Here is an 18,678-nt window from a genome sequence, read left to right as displayed (position 1 = left end):
TGGTGTTACTAGAGGAATCAGTGGAGAAAAATCCTCTTTGTTTCCTATTTTCTAATTCTTTCCATTCTCATAATTTCTTCTCCTATATAAAGGAGCCTCCACCATTGTACTGTATATGAATTGAGAGAGTACTATAAAAGTGATGTAGCCCTTTGGGTTCTTTGTGCCGTGGATGTGGGCCCTAGTTATTAAACCGTGTAATATTTGTGTGTTGTATTCTACTTGTTTTATTTATCTCTTCGCTTCCGTTTTATACTTTGCAACAGTTGTTTTGGTCTGAGTTATAAGAATTTTGTCCATTTTTAACAATTAGTATTTTGAAATACCTATTCACCCCCACTACTAGGTCTATTAAGCATACCTTGATGTATCAGAGCCTATCTTCCTTCAGTTAAGTCAGCTAACTCAACCACTTTATCTTCCTTTTCTTCAAATACTAAACACAACTTAATTACTTAATTAGATTCTCCCCTTTTTGTTCTTCCAACAAACAGTGCAAGTTCGTCCCAAGCATCAATCAATGGGGCAAAGGTTGGGATACGAGCTAGTGCAACCGTCATTGAACTTCCGCTAAAGATTGAAGAGCAAAGTCGAATAAAGCTTTAACAAAGAAAAGGAGTACCTTACACCCCTTTACTTTAAAGGTAGGGAAGGATGAGAATCGGTGACGGTATTCTGCCCAAATAGTAGACACGGGTGATAAATAAAAGAATACTAAAGATCCGAGCCATATAATTTCTCAATTCTGACACAAGCTATTGATTTGATCTAACAAGTACATTCGATCTAATAGAATGATTTTGCTGTATCCAGATTAATACCAATCTAACCCATTTCATGAATTAGCTTCAGGGTGGGAGAACTTTCTCGTGAGCTTCTGGCTTTTTTAGCCTCACTTCCAAGAAAGAAAGGACTACATCTGATACCATATCCTAGAATGGAATTGCTATGCCAGCCTATATAATCTTTCATCTTTACAGCTTCATTAAAGAGTTAGAGCTCATACGGGCCAAGCCTTAATTAAGGGCGGAAGGAGCATTTCAACCCTAACCTTTAAGTGAGAGAACGAACCGAAAGAACAATTATAGAGCTAGCCCGTGCTCAAAGGTTTTGCCGTTGGTTTCTGATAATGGGGATCCGGCACCTCCTTGCTATCCTCAGCGAGTTCGCTGTTCTTGATCCTCATTGACAACAGGCTATGGATGAAGAGCTTTCTGCTTTGAATAAGACTAGAATGTGGGACTTGGTACCTTTGGTACTGAAGTACAAAAAGAGAAATCCATCACGCAGGATTCAATCAAGCCGTACTAATACCCTGTCGTGTCCTGGCATCTCTGACACGTCAAGGTATGTCTGATGTGTGTCAAAGACTGCTATTAGACTTTATTAGCAGATATGATAGCCATGATTTATGGAATGACTTACCATATTAGCAGAGATTTGATTATGTTATAGCATATGCTGTAGAATATGCCATGGAATATGTTGTGATTTGATTTAGATTTGATTTAATTTCCTTTCTTGTAATACAAGCATGTGCTCTTTTTATCTATAAATACTAGCTGTGAATGAGTGATTATCTCATTCAAGCCTTTACACAATTCTTTTCTCTTTCTTCTATATTGTATTTCTTCTTTGTATCAGAGCTTCCCCACAAGTCGTTGATACTGACCAACATCTGACAACAACTCCCTCTCAAAATCAACTAACCAATGATTATGCTTTATTAGAGTATCAGTAGGACGAGCGCCAAGCTGGCTAGGAGTAGAAAGCAAGTCAAGAACATACTTGCGTTGAGAAATGAAAATGCTAGTCTTGGAGCGAGCCACCTCAATGCCCAAGAAGTACCGAAGGGGACCAAGATCCTTAATCTCAAACTAACGGCCAAGATAGCTTTTAACCTCAGCAATTCCGGTAGTATCATCTCCGGTAAGAATAATATCATCGACATACACAATGAGAGCAACTGTCTTACCGCCTGAATGACGTAAGAACAATGTATGATCAGTTGCACTCTGATGGAAACCAAACTTGAGCATGGTAGTGCCAAAGCGATCAAACCAAGCTCGAGGAGACTGCTTGAGGCCATACAAGGAACGACGAAGACGACATACTATACCAAAATGAGTAGGATAACGAAAGCCCGGAGGGGGAACCATGTACACCTCCTCCTGCAAATCACACCATTGAGAAAGGCATTCTTGACATCTAACTGAAATAGAGGCCAAGATCAAATCGCAGCAAAGGAAAATAATACACAGATGGTATTCATCTAAGCAATAGGGCCAAAAGTCTCCTGATAATCTATGCCATAAGTCTGAGCATAACCTTTGGCAACCAACCGAACCTTGTAACGAGCAACTGACCCATCTGGATTATGCTTAACTGTAAATACCTAACGACAACCCACATCCTTTTGTCCAATAGGAAGCGGAACCATGTCCCAAGCCTGATTTTTCTCAAGTGCTTGTAGTTCTTCTGTCATAGCATCACACCATTGAGGTTGTGCTAGTGCATCTGCAACATTAGAAGGAAGAGGAACCGAGGCAACAGAAACAAGAAAACTCCGATAAGAGGGTGAGAGAGCACAATCAGAAATAAAATTAGATATAGGGTATGTACAAGAACGTTTACTCTTTTAAAAGCAATGGGGCGATAATCAAGCGAAACAATAGCTTGAGAAGGCGGAGCTGGTGCCGAAGGAATTGGGCAGTTGATCGTGGAAGTAAAAGCTTGCACCTGTTGTCTCCAACTATAAACCTATGGAAAAGGAACAATTCCCCTTGCTGAAGGGGTATCACGAGGAGGAATCATAGAAGACGAAACAAGTAGAGGTAGAGGAGTTGAAAACAGAAAACTGTAATCATTAATTTTATTTAATGGGAACCATTCATTTTGAGAACCAACTGAACCACTATAGTATGGTGTATGCTCAAAGAAAGAAACATCCACGGATATAAACCGCCGACGACTGGGATGATGGTAACACCTATAACCTTTTTGAGAGTGCACATACTTCAAAGTCTTGGGGTCAAGCTTTGTATGAGTCTGCCCCAACTGCTGAACAAAGCATACACATCCGAAGACTCACGGAGGAATAAAAAAAAGAGATGAATTGGGATGTAAGATTGAGAGTGGGGATGCAAAGTTAAGAACCCTTGAAGGGGTCCTATTAATGATGTAAATAGCTGTAAGAACTGCGTCTCCCCAAAATGACCTGGGAACATTCATGCCAATGCAGATTGCTCTGGTTAAGTCAAGGATGTGGTGATTCTTTCTCTCAGAACGACCATTTTGTTGAGGAGTTTTAACATTAGACATCTGATGCTCAATCCCAAATTTTGTACAACTGTTGTACCTCCCCATAAATGTACTTTGTACCCTAGGCAGATCTGAATTTTTAATTGTACGACCATATTGAGTCTGAACCATTGTCATAAAATTTTAAAAAATGGTGTGTACCTCATTTTTGGTTTTCATAAGATAAAGCCATGTAACACGACTATGATCATCAATGAACAACATGAAATATTGAAATCCAAGACTAGAAGTAACTGGGCAAGGACCCCACACATCTGAGTGAACAAGATCAAAAGGTGTTAAAAGCAGATTTATTACGACTAGCAGGATAATTGGAACAAACATGTTTAGCCAGGTGACACGTCTCACAGGATAAATCTGAGATTGCCACGTTACAAAATAAGGAAGGAAATAGATGTTTTAAATAACCGAAAGAAATATGCCCTAAACACATGTGCATAAGCTGGGCTTTATTAGATGAAACAAAATTAGAAAATAAAACTGAATGTGCTTGATGTTACAAAGGAGCATCCAACAGGTATAGACCGTCCATTTCACGCCCACAGCCAAACGTCCGTTTCGACACTAGCTCCTGAAAAATACAATGAGAGGAATGGTCTAAGGAGACATTGTTGATTCTTCCATCTACATGTTTTAAACATGTGTATAGGGAAATGGTCTAAGGAGACATTGTTGGTTGTTTACGGTTTGAGGAGAATGATTGGTTGTTTTTGGTCTGAGGAGACATTGTTAATTGTTCATGGTCTAAGGCGACATTTTTGATTTGTTGATCACACTTTATCTGAGAGAAAATCTTCGCTAGTCAGATTTTCACTCCATTTGTCACAAGCTTTTAGCAGCTTGCACAAATTCTTACAAAGGGCGTCTTCAAGATTGTGTTTGAGAATGCATTGTCCAAGTTGGGCGTTTTAGATATCCACGCACCAACTTGAGGGGGAGTGTTAGCAGATATGATAGCCACGATTTATGAAATGATTTACCATATTAGTAGAGATATGATTATGCTATAGAATATGCATAGAATATGTTGTGATTTGATTAAGATTTGATTTAATTTCCTTTCTTGTAATATGAGCATGTGCTCTTTTTATCTATAAATATTAGAGCTGTGAATGAGTGATTATCTCATTCAAGCCTTTACACAATTCTCTTCTCTTTCTTCTATATTGTATTTCTTTTGACTTATCTAGCAACTCAGGTATAGTTCGTCACTATAGAGTCAAAGAACTTGTTATGTGTACATTCATCCTTACTGTCATGGACTGCATCTCTGTTACATATCCAGTGTCAAATTTAGATGTCACTGCATCTTTCTACACACAACATTGCCGCTATTGTAGGTTGGTGTTGAATGCCTTCATGTTGTTAGTCATTAGTTATTATATTGAGACCACAACCTTTTACCAACTAATACCATCAACAATCTGGACATGGGAACTTCTGAACTAAGAATTCCATTTGCCTTTATAATGGACAGATCAGGTAATTTCTGATAAAGGATCAGGGAGAGTGAAGGGATCTGTGGGAGTTGGGAGGTCTGTGTCCATCGAACAATAAATGAATGGGAAATTGAGGCTGTGATGGAGATTCTGAAAAAGAGTTATTTAGGGGGTTGGAAGAGGAGGAAGAGATAAGATCCAGTGAAAGTGTTCCAAGGAAGGTGGTTCAAGGTATAAGACTTGCTGTGAGCAGGAAGTATATCCTATGAAGGTGTCCATTCCTCACAATATAATTTGGAAGACTACGGCATCGTATAAGGTGCCACCACTCTTTGGTTGATAGGCAGCCCATGGAAGTTTTTTTTGGCACTGCTAATTTGACTTTGAGGGGTAAATTTATCCCTCGTTGATGCGGCATATGGAAAATGGGGAGTTGGCGGATCATCTTCTCATTTACTGTAGAGTAGCTTGGGAGCTATGATTTTGACTTATTTTGAAGTCTCATAGGTGCTCCCGTGTGTTCTATTTCTTATTAGAGAATTGGATGTAGTCCCCCATTGTCACATGTGCACCTGGGAGGAGCCGAAGAGGAAGCACTTTGAGGGTATGGATGAGCCTATAAACAAGATTAAAGGTAGATTCTAGAGTTTGTAGCATTGTTGGTTACATGGAATTTGGCCCCTCTTTCGAGCAGTTTTCGGATTTTATAGGAATCTTGATCCTTTTGTATACTCCTACAGATGCATTGCATACTATGTATGCGTTTAGTGAGTGTTTAACATATAAAAATAATAATTCTTAATAGAAATTTTTGGAGTGTGGTATTTATACTCTCAACAATGTTAACTAATTTAGCAATGGATGTTTATAATACGAAACTTCAATGCATTAGCCTGTTAGCACTTATTTTATGGGACAATAATACATATATCAGCCACGCTGTTGATGGCCTGATCTAATATTACAATCAAAATCAATCAGATGAAACAAATTGCAATACATGCACCCTCCACCAAATTTCAGGGGAAGTTACAGTCAGCTAATGCTGAAAATTTGAACTTCACAATCCAAGAAGCAACAATATTACAGTATGACTGCTTATTGAAGATTTAATGAGGAATCAGTGGAGGAAAATCCTCCAGTAATTGATGTTGTTTCCTATTATTGAAGATTTATTTTACTAGAGGAATCAGTGGAGAAAAATCCTCCTTGTTTCCTATTTTCTATCTCTTTCCATTTGCATAATTTCTTTTCCTATATAGAGGAGCGTCCACCATTGTATTGTGTATGAAAAGAGAGAATATTATAAGAGTGATGTAGCTCTTTGGGCTCTTTGTGCCGTGGATGTAGGCCCTAGTGGCCGAACCACGTAATAGTTGTGTTCTTCTTGTTTAATTTCTCTCTTCACATATATTTTATGCTTTAAAACATAGTATCAGAGCACACAACTAATATCTTGTGTTCTTCTTGTTGTTTAGTTTCTGCAGGCCCTAGTAGCTGAACCACGTAATATCTTTTGTGTTCTTCTTGTTTCATTTCTCTCTTCACTGATATTTTATTATTTACAACATGGTATCAAAGCCTAATTTCACTTCCTAGGTTCAGACCCCTATTTTGGGGTATTCCCTTAGCATCTGAAATGTTGCTAAGGGTTTCTAGGGGTTATTTGTGACTTGTTTGGGCTGCCAGTGTATTCGGTAGCATTGTTCTTAGCGTTTGCCGTGTCTTCGGCAGTTTTTAGTGACTTGTTTGTGCTGTTGGTGTGTTCAGTAGCATTGTTCTCCACCTTTGCTAGGTCTCCGGTAGTTTTTGCTGACTTGTTTGGGCTGTCGGTGTGTTGGGTAGCATTGCTTTTCACCTTCGCCGTGTCTCCAACAGTTTTTGTTGACTTGTTTGGGAAGCCAGTGTGTTCAGTAGCATTGTTTTTCATCTTCTCTCTTCTCTCTTTTCATTATTCGCACTTGCTGCTACTCATCATCTCAATGGCAAGTTGGGCATTCATGCTCCAACTTGATGTTGTTTCCAATTATTGAAGATTTACTGTTACTATAGGAATTAGTGGAAAAGAATCCTCCTTTTTTCCTATTTTCTTTCTCTTTCCACTCTCATCATATCTTCTCATATATAGAGGAGCCTCCACCATTGTATTGTGTATAAAAAGAGAGAATATTATAAGAGTGATGTAGCCCTTTGGGCTCTTTGTGCCGTGGATGTAGGCCCTAGTGGCTGAATCACATAATAGTTGTGTGTTCTACTCGTTTAATTTCTCTCTTCACATATATTTTATGCTTACAACACTGCTAATTCTACGTGTTGCGCCTTGTTCAGACTTAAAACTATTTATGCTCTTCAACATAATCATTGCATAGACATCGTGAAAAAGAACACATTCAAGACAGCAAATACAATTACTACTTAATACAAAAGAAGAGAGAAACAAACCTCTCCTCTACAGCAGATATAAGACCACTTGTTAAAGCCACTCCACCAATCTAAAACACAGAACTATATCATTTATCCATGCAACATGGAATATTTAAATTTTAAAGCTATACAATTTACTAAAGCTGCAAAAACTAACCAGTTGTATGCTACAAAACAATTTTCTTTGGAGTTCTATACGCCCTGTCAATACAGGAAAAAACAGTGTATTCAGGATTACAACGAATTTTACCATATAGTACAGAACTATTGGATACTAATTTACCAGTTGAAAGAATGCTCTTCGTGATAGCTTCAGCTAGGCCAATATTATCTTCTTTCTTTTGTTTAGTTTCAAAAACTGGATAGCTATCCCACATTGGTAATCCACCATTAATGCCAGGAAAAAAGCCATCTGACATATCAGTTCTTCGTGGAAATTCCATATGCCAAGTATCTTCCAGCATATCCTCGTAGTCATTAAACCTGGAAAAGTAAAACCATTATATGACAATGTATAGGGAAAAAAATGACCTGGCACAAGTAATTTCATGATGCATAGCCGTCAAATTTAAATAACACTACTCACCAAGAACGGGGTGGCGAAGGATAAACATCTGGAATCAAAAGCATCGGGTAGAAGAGACCCATAGGAGGAACCTATTTTAAGAAACAATCAGGAACCATTGGCACTCTAGAAATGCATCATGTTCTTCTTACATTGAAACAAATGGTTACAGAGTTATACACATGGTGTAACTACATAGAAAACTCAATTTAAAACAAATGACATACCATTCAGCAACAATTTTGTTAAAAGGAGATGGTTTTAATGAAAGATACTGCAATTAGAAAGATAAAGGGAATGAACAGATTGACAAGTTTACAATGTTACATGCAGAAAGCTCCATTTGCACCACCATGAGCCACGAATTCAATTTTTTTCAAAAAAACAAGTGTTGCAGGAATATCGATACTATAGAATTCTGACATGTTTGCTAAGTTTCAGAGCAGATCTTTTTCTGTGTTTTAATACAAACAATAACCAATCCTTGTGAACTGAAATAATTTTAGAGCTGAGATCACACTATAGGAGGGAATCAAGACACAATCAACCATCTATCAAAATTGTTTTTGCAACTAAACAGAAAACCAAAAGATGTTTGAAACCTATTCCCCAGTAGTAGCTTTTAAAAACAGGTCAGGGCTCTCTCTCTCTCTCTCTCTCTCTCTTATTATTTTTTGAACATCCTTATAAAATATTTACATGCATCTCTAAAACAGAACACATACAGAAAAAGGAATGCATGCCATATATTATCAATCCCATTTAGACAGTTTCATGGTAGTTTGAATATATAATGAAGTTTTGAATATTTGTTGATATTTGTTTATCATATCTATTGACAACACAAATATTTAAGTTTTATCCTCTCACACAAATTAATCTTCCTGGATAAGTGTTTGTCTACATGGTGTCAAAGCACACAGATTCTAAGATAGCATCTCAATACCTAGCTGATGAGCACACACTTAACCCACTCCAGGCACACAAAAGTGTGTAAAAGATATAAGAATTAAAGTTAAATCCTCTTTAACAGCTTAAACTTTTGGGAAGAGATTTTGTAACTGTTAAAATTGAGGAGAGAAAAAAAGATGAAACAATGCGAAGATATACGTTGTTCAGCCCACTAGGGCTTACATCCACAGCACACAAAGCCCAAAGTGCTACATATCTTTCATTATTCTCTCTTAATCTTGTTTACATTAATCACCTCTATTGAATCAAATGATGCAACAACTAAAGTTTGATCGGGCAACAACAAATCTGAGATTGAAGAGGGCAAAGAAGCAAGGCGAAAGAGGAGAATCTAAGGAAGCAATCAACAACTCGTCTGAAGTTGAAAAAGTTGCCACTGTCAAACCTGAGTATCATAGATTTGAGGGTAAAAATAATAAATCTGCTTCGGCAAAGTGTTGTCAACGTAAGCCTCTTTTGTCACAGGTGATGACTCTACGGACATTGCTAAGTTTAATGTGTTTCTGCTACATCAGTTTCATACTAAAGACTTGGGTAAACTCAGATATATTCTGGGAATTGAAGTTGCTAGATAGTAAAAAGGTGTAAATTTGTTTTAAGAGGTATATGTGTTGGACTTATTAGAAGAAACAGATCTATAAAGTGGTTGTCCAGTTGATGTTCCTATGGATCCGAACACAAAACTATTAGCTCATGAGGGTGATCTATTTGACGATCCTGACGCATACCGGTGACTGGTTGGCAAATTGATTCATCTCACCATTACTCAGCTTGATATCTCGTATGCGGTTAGTGTAGTGAGTCAGTTCATAGGAGCGCCTAGGGTGCCACATTGAAATGTTGTTCTTCAGAATATTTGATATCTTAAGCGAGCTCCAGGCCTCGGGTTGTTGTATAAATCAAATGGGCACCTTAAGATGGAAGGTTTTACAGATGCTCCCTAAGATAGAAGATCCGCTACAGGATACTGCACCAAAGGGGTATTTTAGTCTTTTCCTTGTTTCTTATTCCTGCATATACAAACCCAAATATATGTAACAAAAAGAGGTTGACTGTGATTTCATCAAACCTCAGGGGAGGTTTAAATTTTCTCAAAACTTTCATCTGACAGTAATTTTCGCAAACCTCAAGGGAGATTTAGAGTAATTTATCCAAATAGATATCATGTGCAAACTGATTCCAGCACACAAAAAAATGGGTCATTCATCCATGATGTATAACACGGTGAATGTGAAAATCTTTCAAGGCGGCAAGGAAAATGCAAGAAGATATGGTCTAAACGGGTATACATTAAGAGCCGTAAGCCTTGTCTTGTGAGATCCAGCTGGCATGCCGTCTTCATATGAATGAACTACAGCAACAGCTTCAAGTTCTCCCTCCTGGACAAAGAAAACTAAAAAAAGTTAAGCTGAGAGCATAATCATTTTAAGATAAAATTAGATACTCTTATCTCAAGAATACCAAATAATAGCTATGATACGTATGCAATATCCTAGTACAAAAATTTGACAAAGATACAAATAACCATCCATGTTTAATATTTGTCTACACACTATGAAAGCATCCACTTTGTTTACTTGGGAGCATTGAGAAATATGAGTGAAATACAACTTTCTGTTGAAGAACTTATTTTTAATTTCTGAAATACTTTATTGTAAGTTTATTCAAATAGAAACATATATAAAGATAAGTTTAGGATCGACGACAGAAGCATTGAACAGAGAATGGAAGTTCTCAAATCATGCTTGGTTGGTCGTTTCCACAAGGAAGCAGTCTAAATTGAGAAGATCACAGTGTGGGCCTCAAAGGTATAGAGGGTCGCATGTGGGGTTGAGGTGACCTCTCTGCCGGACTCTATTCTTTTGTTTCGTCTTCCTTCGCACCAATTGGCAGAGAGGGTGGTCAAGTGCGGCAGAAGGGAGTTTGGTGATGCTTGATACCTGGGCTTACCGTGTGGGGTGCTCGGGCATTCTGAAGAAGCTGCGATGGATTTTGGTGTATGGACTTCCACTAGATTTGAGGTGTGATTCCTTGTTCAAAGCCATAGGTGATAAGTGTGGCGGCTATAAAGGAGTCGAAATGGCAGAGAAAAACGACACAGAGAGGTTTGTCATTGTGGTCGAAAAGGGTGGATCCATTCTGGATCATGTGATGGTTGAAGATCAATGGGTCTCTTTCTGTGCTTCTCTGTTGGAAGTATCGCCACCGATGATGGGGCTGACAGTGGCGTGGATGAATGAAAAGTTGGTGGCACCACTTCCTAAGGAACTTAGAGGGAGAAGGAAGCACTTTGACGAAAAGGATGATTTTCCGGTGAAGTCTTAAGGCTTCGGATTTTCAGAGGAACGATCAGAAGGGATGACCTGAGTTGCACACCTTGGGTGCATGGAAGGAGTAGGTAGTACAAAGGGAAACATGGTTGCCTTATTTCGAACGGTCAAAATTGGAGGGCGGCAGCTGGTGTGTGACGTGTCGATGGAGGGGTGGCAGGGTTTGCCAAACCATGTTACTTCAGAGCAGAGGTCCTCTGGACCACACATTTTCTAATTTCAAACCTCATGTTAATTCTAAAAGCCTGGGCCATTCTAAAGCATCCTTCACTAAAAGTAACTGGCCATCTCGATTGGGCCCAGTCCATGTGGACCGATGCAGTTTGCTGGGAGAAGTGGATGTTTGTTTGGGTTCCAGAGACAAATGTAACAGACCTGGCTCGGCCTCCTCTGGCCCACCTTGCTAGGCCTGCTGCAAGCCACATGAATAGGTTCTCATCAAACCGGAATGCTGCAAAGGCAAGTGGGCCTGTCTTAAGTAATAGGTTTGGGCTCCTTAATGACTGCCCAACTCAAAATGGCGCCGAGACTCGCTCAAATACAAGTGGGTGGCCTGTAGCAAGTCAGGGCATGAAGCCCAACACTGTTGGTCCCCTTGTGATGCCTCCACGCCCCCAGGCTAACAGAAGAAGAAAATGGTCGAGGAAGGAGAAACAGAAATGGGTTAAGCTCCACAAACTGGGTATGTTCTCATCTTAGATTTCTCAGAAAGATGTTATTTCTGCTCCCTCTTCTTCTACTCCTCCTCTTTCTTGTGGGGTGTGGAGGAGTTTGTTGGGGAGAATGAAGGCGTTCCATCACTGAATGATCGGAGGTTATTGACAGTGACAGAGGGCTGGCTGGAATGGTATCAGGAGGAGATAAATGAGGAGGACTGATGGTGCGGGGATTTTGCTTTTGCTTCTAGATTTCCTCACTTTTTTGGCATTTCTGTGAATAAGCAGGCTGCAGTTGCTGACTGTTATCGGCTTGATAATGGAAGGGTTACTTGGGATGTGCAATTTCACAGAGAGTTCCAAGATTGGGAGATTATGGAGGTCACTGATTTCCTTGCATTGTTGTATTACGAGGTGGTGGAGGGTGTGGGAATGGATGAGATGGTGTAGGAGGCTTTCTCGAGATGGGTGTTTGAGGTTAGATCTTTTTACCGGAATCTGATGGAGACTCCTAGCCAACCCTTTCTTTGATGGAGACTCCTAGCGAACCCTTTCTTTGGAGAGCTGTTTGGAGGACGAAAGCCCCTTTGAAGGTGGCTTTCTTTGCATGGACCGCTGCCCTCGGAAGCATTCTCACTTGTGATAACCTCAGAAGGAGACGCCATGTCGTGGTGAGCTGGTGTTGCATGTGTAAGAAGGCGGGGGAGTCTGTGAACCATCTTTTGCTTCATTGCCTGGTGGAGAGAGATATTTGGGATATGTTCTTGGTTGCTTTTGGATTGGCTTGGGTGTTTCCTGAATCAACGGTCGACCTGCTTGAGGCTTGGAAAGGGTGTATAGTGGAGAGCCGAGTGTGCGATGCTTGGAGGGCCACTCCTCTATGTTTATGGTGGGGGCTATGGAGTAAGAGAAATAGGAGATCCTTTGTTGGAGAGGAGTTTCGTATTTGGTCTCTCAAATAAAACATACTGAATTCTTTGTTTTTTTTGGGTAAATTGGCGAAATTGTATATCAACGGATAGTCTTTTGGATTTTTTTGATAGCTTAAAGTTATAAAGTTGCGGCTCGCGGCTTGTGTTTTCTTTTGGGATCGCTCCCCTTTGAGCTCCTTTAATGAATTTTTACTTATCAAAATAATAATAATAATAAATGAGGACTCTGTTCAGGCTGGATGCACAGGGATTCCTCCAATTGCTGGTTTTGATACTTTACACAGTGGGAGAGAGTCGAGAGACAGTGATTTTCAGACTAATGTCCGTGGGGCGAAAAGATTTCAGTGTACGTGGGGCAGGACTGCCGGATCAGACTAAGTGATGATGTGGCTACTGTCCTGATTCATGAATTGAGGGCTCAAAGAGATTTCAGAGGGTTGGATGTTGTCACAAATACTGGAGACAATGGTACTGGGGCTGTTGTGCTAGAAGGGGGTTGTTCATCCTCGGGTTGGAGGACTTCGAAGGAGATGAGGGAGAAGGATGTGATGATTATGCTTGCATTCCTTTTGAGTGTGCAATGGAGGCCTTGCCCAAGCTCAGTGTTCTGTCTTGGGAGAAGGATGAGGATGTGGGAGGGGTTATGATGGAATCGCAGGCAATGGTGGTCCCCGAGAGGGAGGAGGAAGTCTTAGATGTGGGTGAGGGTGTTTCTTGTGGGGAGGGCTGGGTGAGGGATAATACTGGGGGGATGACTTAAGAGGGGAAGAATGATTGGGCTATGGTGATGCTCCATTCCTCCATAGAGGGTAGTGAAGGGATAGGGAGGAAGAAGAATGCTTTGTGGTAAGGGGAGAGGAAGTCCAGAACCTCATTTCATATGTGAATTATGAGGGAAGAAGTGGGATGGAGAAGGAGAGGGAGAGGGGAAGAGGGAGGAGGGGAGGAAGGGGGAACACTATTGTTTCCATATGATGTTTCGCATATATCTTGGAATGTCTGCGATCTCAATGACCCGAACAAACGAAATGTGGTTAAAGTTGGTAGTGCGAAAATGGGGAGCTCATGTGGTGTGTCATCAAGAGACGAAGATGGAGTTAGTATCCGATAGGGTGGTGAGGATTGTTGCAACTCTTTCTTCATGGCTGGAGGTTGAGCTGCTTGATGGCCATTGGCTTTGGGGTGGGATATTTGTGGAGTGGGAGATGCTGGGAGCCACAGGTACTTTTGTGGGGATTATCGTGATGTGGGAGTCTGGGACAGGAGGTGGGTGTCCAAGGTGGATGCGTAGATAGGGATATTTTGTTGACTTTAAGATATAATTAAATCAAGAGTAAAGTATGAGAAGAAGAAAAAGAGAAGAAAGAGGATGAGAGAGAGAGAGAGAGAGAGAGGGAGATGGGGAGAGAGTGAAAGAATGAAAGAATACTTTCATCCTTCCGCCACATTCTGTTTATACTAACAAGTTTCAGAAATTACACATAAGCCTCAATATTATATAATTAATAACAAATAAGCCACTGACAACACTTCCCCTCAAGTTGGTGCAAAATATCTATCATGCCTAGCTTGACTAACATATTTTGCAAGCAAGTCTTGCTCACACCCTTAGTCAAAACATCAGCAACCTAATCATGTGTGTTGACGTATGGAGTACAAATCAGCCCAAGACGAAACTTTTCCCCGATGAAGTGTCGATCAACTACAATGTGCTTTGTCCTATCATGTTGAACTAGATTGTGGGCAATGCTAATAGCAGCCTTATTGTCACAATACAACTTCATTGATTCGCGAACAGAGGATAACCCAACTCATCCAACATCGTTCGTAGCCATAACAACTCACAAACTCCATGTGCCATGGATCTGAACTCAGCCTCAACACTAGATCCAGCTACTACAGACTGTTTCTTGCTTCGCCATGAAACAAGATTACTTCCAACAAATGTGTAATATCCTGAAGTAGATCGTCGATCTGTCAGACCTTACCCAATCAGCATCAGTATAGGCTTCAACACGCAAGGGGCCATGACGGCCAAATAATATCCCCTTGCCAGGTGAACCTTTGAGGTAGCGAAGAACATGATGAGCTATCTCAAGGTGACGTGTACGTGGAGCATGCATAAACTGACTACTCACACTAACATCGTAGGCATTATCCGGGCGCGTAAGAGATAGGTAAATCAGTTTCCCAACCAATCGCTGAAATTTTCCCACATCATCTAATGGGGTCTCCATCTACATCATTAAGCCTATAGTTCTGCTCAATGGGAATATCAATAGGTCTAGCTCCAAGCCTGCTTGTTTTACCCAACAAATCTAACACATACTTCCCCTTGAGAAATGAATACCCCTTTCTTCGATTTGCAAACCTCGATGCCAAGAAAGTATCTCAATAATCCGAGGTCTTTAACCTCGAACTCTGTCCCCAAGAATGACTTCATTCGATGAATCTCTTCTGAATCATTTCTAGTGATAACAATATCATCAACATATACAATAAGGGCAGTGGGAAAGCCCTGGTGCTTCTTGATGAGGAGAGTATGATCTGCCTGACACTGTGTGTACCCTACTCTTTTCACCGCAGTGTTGAACCTCTTAAACCAAGCACATGGCGATTGCTTTAACCCATACAAGGCTTTATTTAGCTTGCACAGTAAATTCTGACCATTGGCAAGCCTAAACCCTGGTGGCATAGTCATATACACCTCTTCCTCCAAGTCACCACAAAGGAAAGCATTCTTTACATCCAGATGATGTAAAGGCCATTTCAAATTAGTTGCCAAAAAAAGGACACGTATAGAGTTCATCTTGGCAACTGGAGCAAATGTTTCTAGATAATCAATCCCATAGGTCTAAGTGAAGCCCTTTGCAACTAACCGGGCTTTATATCTCTCAATTGTTCCGTCTGCACGATACTTTATTGTGTAGACCCATTTGCAGCCTACTAGTTTCTTAACCCTAGGTGATGGAACAATATCCCAAGTACCATTCTTCTCAAGGGCCTTCATCTCTTCAAGTATGGCTTCCTTCCATGGAGTTTGACTGAGAGCATCTGAAACACTAGAAAGAACAGATACAGAGGAGATGCACGAAGTGAAAGCACGATATGTTGGAGATAAGACATCATAGGATACAAACTGAGATATGGGATGTTTTGTACCCTACGAACACCCTTACGATAGGCAATAGGGACATCAAGATCAACAGGAATGCTATTGGGAAAAGAATCAGGAGTATCAATGTCAACTGAGGAATTACATGGGTCGAAGGAGACTTCTTGGTCCTAGGGCGAGTCAATGACTTGTTTTGCCTTCCTAGTGTAGACAATTGGCTGCTTTCCCTGCTGCAAATCATCAGTGTTAGGAGGACTAGACGTAGGCAACTCAGTAAGAAGCTCCCCCTGAATGGGAACAGGCAAAGGAAAGGGGCATTCCCTCTGAATAGACGACAGATTCTCTACCTGTATGGTAGTCTCCCCTTGTAAAGTATCCCGAGCAGTGGAAAAAAAAGGAACAGACTCAAAGAATGTAACATCCATGGAGACAAAGCGACGACGAGTGACAGGGTTATAACACTGATACCCATTCTGAGTGGCAGAGTATCCATGAAAGAAACATCGGATTGCCTTAGGGTCCATTTTGTCCTTGCGATGATGAATGTGAACATAACAAACATAACCAAACACTTTCAGAGGGACGACAAACAAGGTAGTGTTATGGCATAAGACAGAGAAGGGGGATTGATAGCCAAGAACCCTAAAAGGCATGCGATTGATAAGGGATGTAATTGTTAAGGTTGCATCAGCCCAATAACTTTTAGGCACTCCCATCCCAATTAGAAGAGAACGAGTAACATCCGTAATATGATGGTGTTTTCTTTCAGCTACACCGTTCTGTTGTTGTGGTGTATCGACACAGGAGGTTTGATGGACAATCCCGTTATCAACAAAAAAGGAGGCAAGACCACCATACATAAACTCTTCTCCATTATTAGATCGAAGGATTTTGAGGGGACAACCAAACTGAGTACATACCATCCTATGAAAGGTTTTAAAAATGGAATGAACTTCATCTTTGCTTTTCATAAGATAAAAGCCAAGTATATCGACTAAAGTCATCAACAAACACAACAAAGTAACGAAAACCAAGTAATATGAACAAGCTACAAAGGAGCTGTACTCTTATTAATACTAGTAGGATAAGAAACACAACATTGTTTGGCAAGAATGCATGTTTCACATTTTAACTCAAAAGATTCCACAGAAGCAAACTGGGGAAGCACATGCTTCAAAACAGGAGGAGGTAAATGATCTAATCTATTATGACATTGCATTAACAAATCTTTATTGATATTACTATTCCAAACACTAGATTGATTTGCAACATAATAAGAACTTGGCCTCGCGTTCAGTAAATACAAGCCATTGTCCTCACATCCACTTCCAATCGTCTTCCCCGTGTCCAAGTCCTGAAACGTGGAGTGAGATGGAAAAACAATTCAAGACTTTTGTATGTGACAGAAAGGTGGTTATTGGTAAACTTTGGGACACGAAGAATAAGATAAGATTAGGATAGGCAGAAACAGTGCCCTTCCCCGCAATGGAGGCGAAGGGGCCATCTCCAACCTTATCCTTACCAAAACATAAACTGTATGAAGAAAAATCAGATGCCATACCAGTCATGTGATTAGTGGCTCTTGAAGCAATGATCCAAGGTGGGCCCCAGATAATGATGTGCCGAATGAAAGGTACATGTCTGAGCAAAGTTAGAAGTGGAAATGGAGGCATGTTGTGCTAGTAAATGTCAGAGAGCATCAAGTTCAGCCCTAGACAAAGAACTCGGTGGCCCTGAGGAGGCATGACCAGTAGAAGCAGTCTCACGCTTTGCAGTATGTGCCATAGATAAGCCTTTAAATTGACTAGGCCTTGGCCTAGCATTCGCATGAGCAAGAGCTGGAGTAGGGCGACCGTGTAGATTCCAACATGTTTCCCTAGTGTGGCGCATATGCCCTCAGTGATCACACCTCAACTTGCTCTTGTCATTATGCTTCCCTCCTTTTAGAGGATTGGGTTTGTTCTATTGTTGTGTGGCAAGAGCAGACCTCTCTGACAATGGTACTTCTGGCTCAGGCTTAGTGTATACAGGTGCAGACATAGTCTTCATTCTACCCTTCTCAGCATGGATATACAAAAACACATCTCCAACAGAAGTAGGGGCTGGATACCTGCCTAACACTTATACTCTAGCATGCTCGTATCTCGGATGCAAACCACCCAAGAACTCAAATTTGATTCCTTTCTACCATAGCATGAAATGCTTTAGCATCAACTGCACACACAGGTATATAGTCTTGGTAGTGATCTAACTCTTCCCATTTACCACGTAGAGTGTGGTAATATGTAGCAAGAGTTTGGTCTTCCTGCTTAAATCTTGAAATTTATTGTTGGAGTTTATATAGTTTTGTAAAATTACCAACCGAGGAATACGTCTCTTCCATAGCCGTCCATAGCTTTTTAATTATTTTCACAAACAAAAACCCTTTGCTGATCTGTGGTTGCATTGACTGTAACAATCACATCATGACTCATAACTAGTGCATTATTTGCACTTCACTCTTTGAATTCCGGATCACTTTTGGAGGGATATATGACAGTCCCTTTGATATGGTCGATCATCCTACGACCAGTGATATGCATACGAGCAAATTGAGCCCACTCCATACGGTTCGTCTCATCCAGCCTATCAATGGTAATACAAAGGCCTAGATGGTGATCACTACTACCTCCCAATACTGGAGTCAGACTAGGAGAAGACCCAACTTCTTTTGAGGTCACCTCTGAGCCAGACATTTTATTATACAGTTTCTGGGTATACAATCCTCATAAACAAAAGCAGCAGCAAAATACGTAGAGAATGACCTCTCTAACACACAAACTTCATCTAAAAAGATTACCGCCTTCCGAGATGCATAAAAAGTGACCACACAGTCACCACACAAACTTTAGAAAGCAACAAAGTAGACCATACCAGAATCTCAA

General features: G+C 40.5%; 1 protein-coding gene across 2 annotated transcripts in view; it reads right to left on the bottom strand.

The window, feature by feature from the left end:
* The window catches only part of LOC132297357 (actin-related protein 9), a 74,827-nt gene that overhangs the window by 18,849 nt on the left and 37,300 nt on the right, over positions 1–18,678 (bottom strand). Inside the window, exons 13-17 of one of the 2 annotated variants that reach the window (XM_059794912.1) lie at positions 10,011–10,100; positions 7,771–7,841; positions 7,468–7,667; positions 7,342–7,385; positions 7,203–7,252 (exon numbers count right to left, since the gene is read on the bottom strand). In XM_059794912.1, the coding sequence (XP_059650895.1) occupies positions 7,203–7,252; positions 7,342–7,385; positions 7,468–7,667; positions 7,771–7,841; positions 10,011–10,100 (455 nt within the window). The remainder of the gene's footprint in view (positions 1–7,202; positions 7,253–7,341; positions 7,386–7,467; positions 7,668–7,770; positions 7,842–10,010; positions 10,101–18,678) is intronic. The other variant, XR_009479223.1, reaches the window with a different exon arrangement.

The sequence above is a fragment of the Cornus florida genome, unplaced genomic scaffold (assembly GCF_030987335.1).
Source record: "Cornus florida cultivar Cherokee Brave unplaced genomic scaffold, ASM3098733v1 CherokeeBrave_3.0.0_Hap2_Chr01, whole genome shotgun sequence".
In the NCBI taxonomy this organism is placed as follows: Eukaryota; Viridiplantae; Streptophyta; class Magnoliopsida; order Cornales; family Cornaceae; genus Cornus; species Cornus florida.
This window is presented reverse-complemented; position numbering and strand designations above follow the sequence as displayed.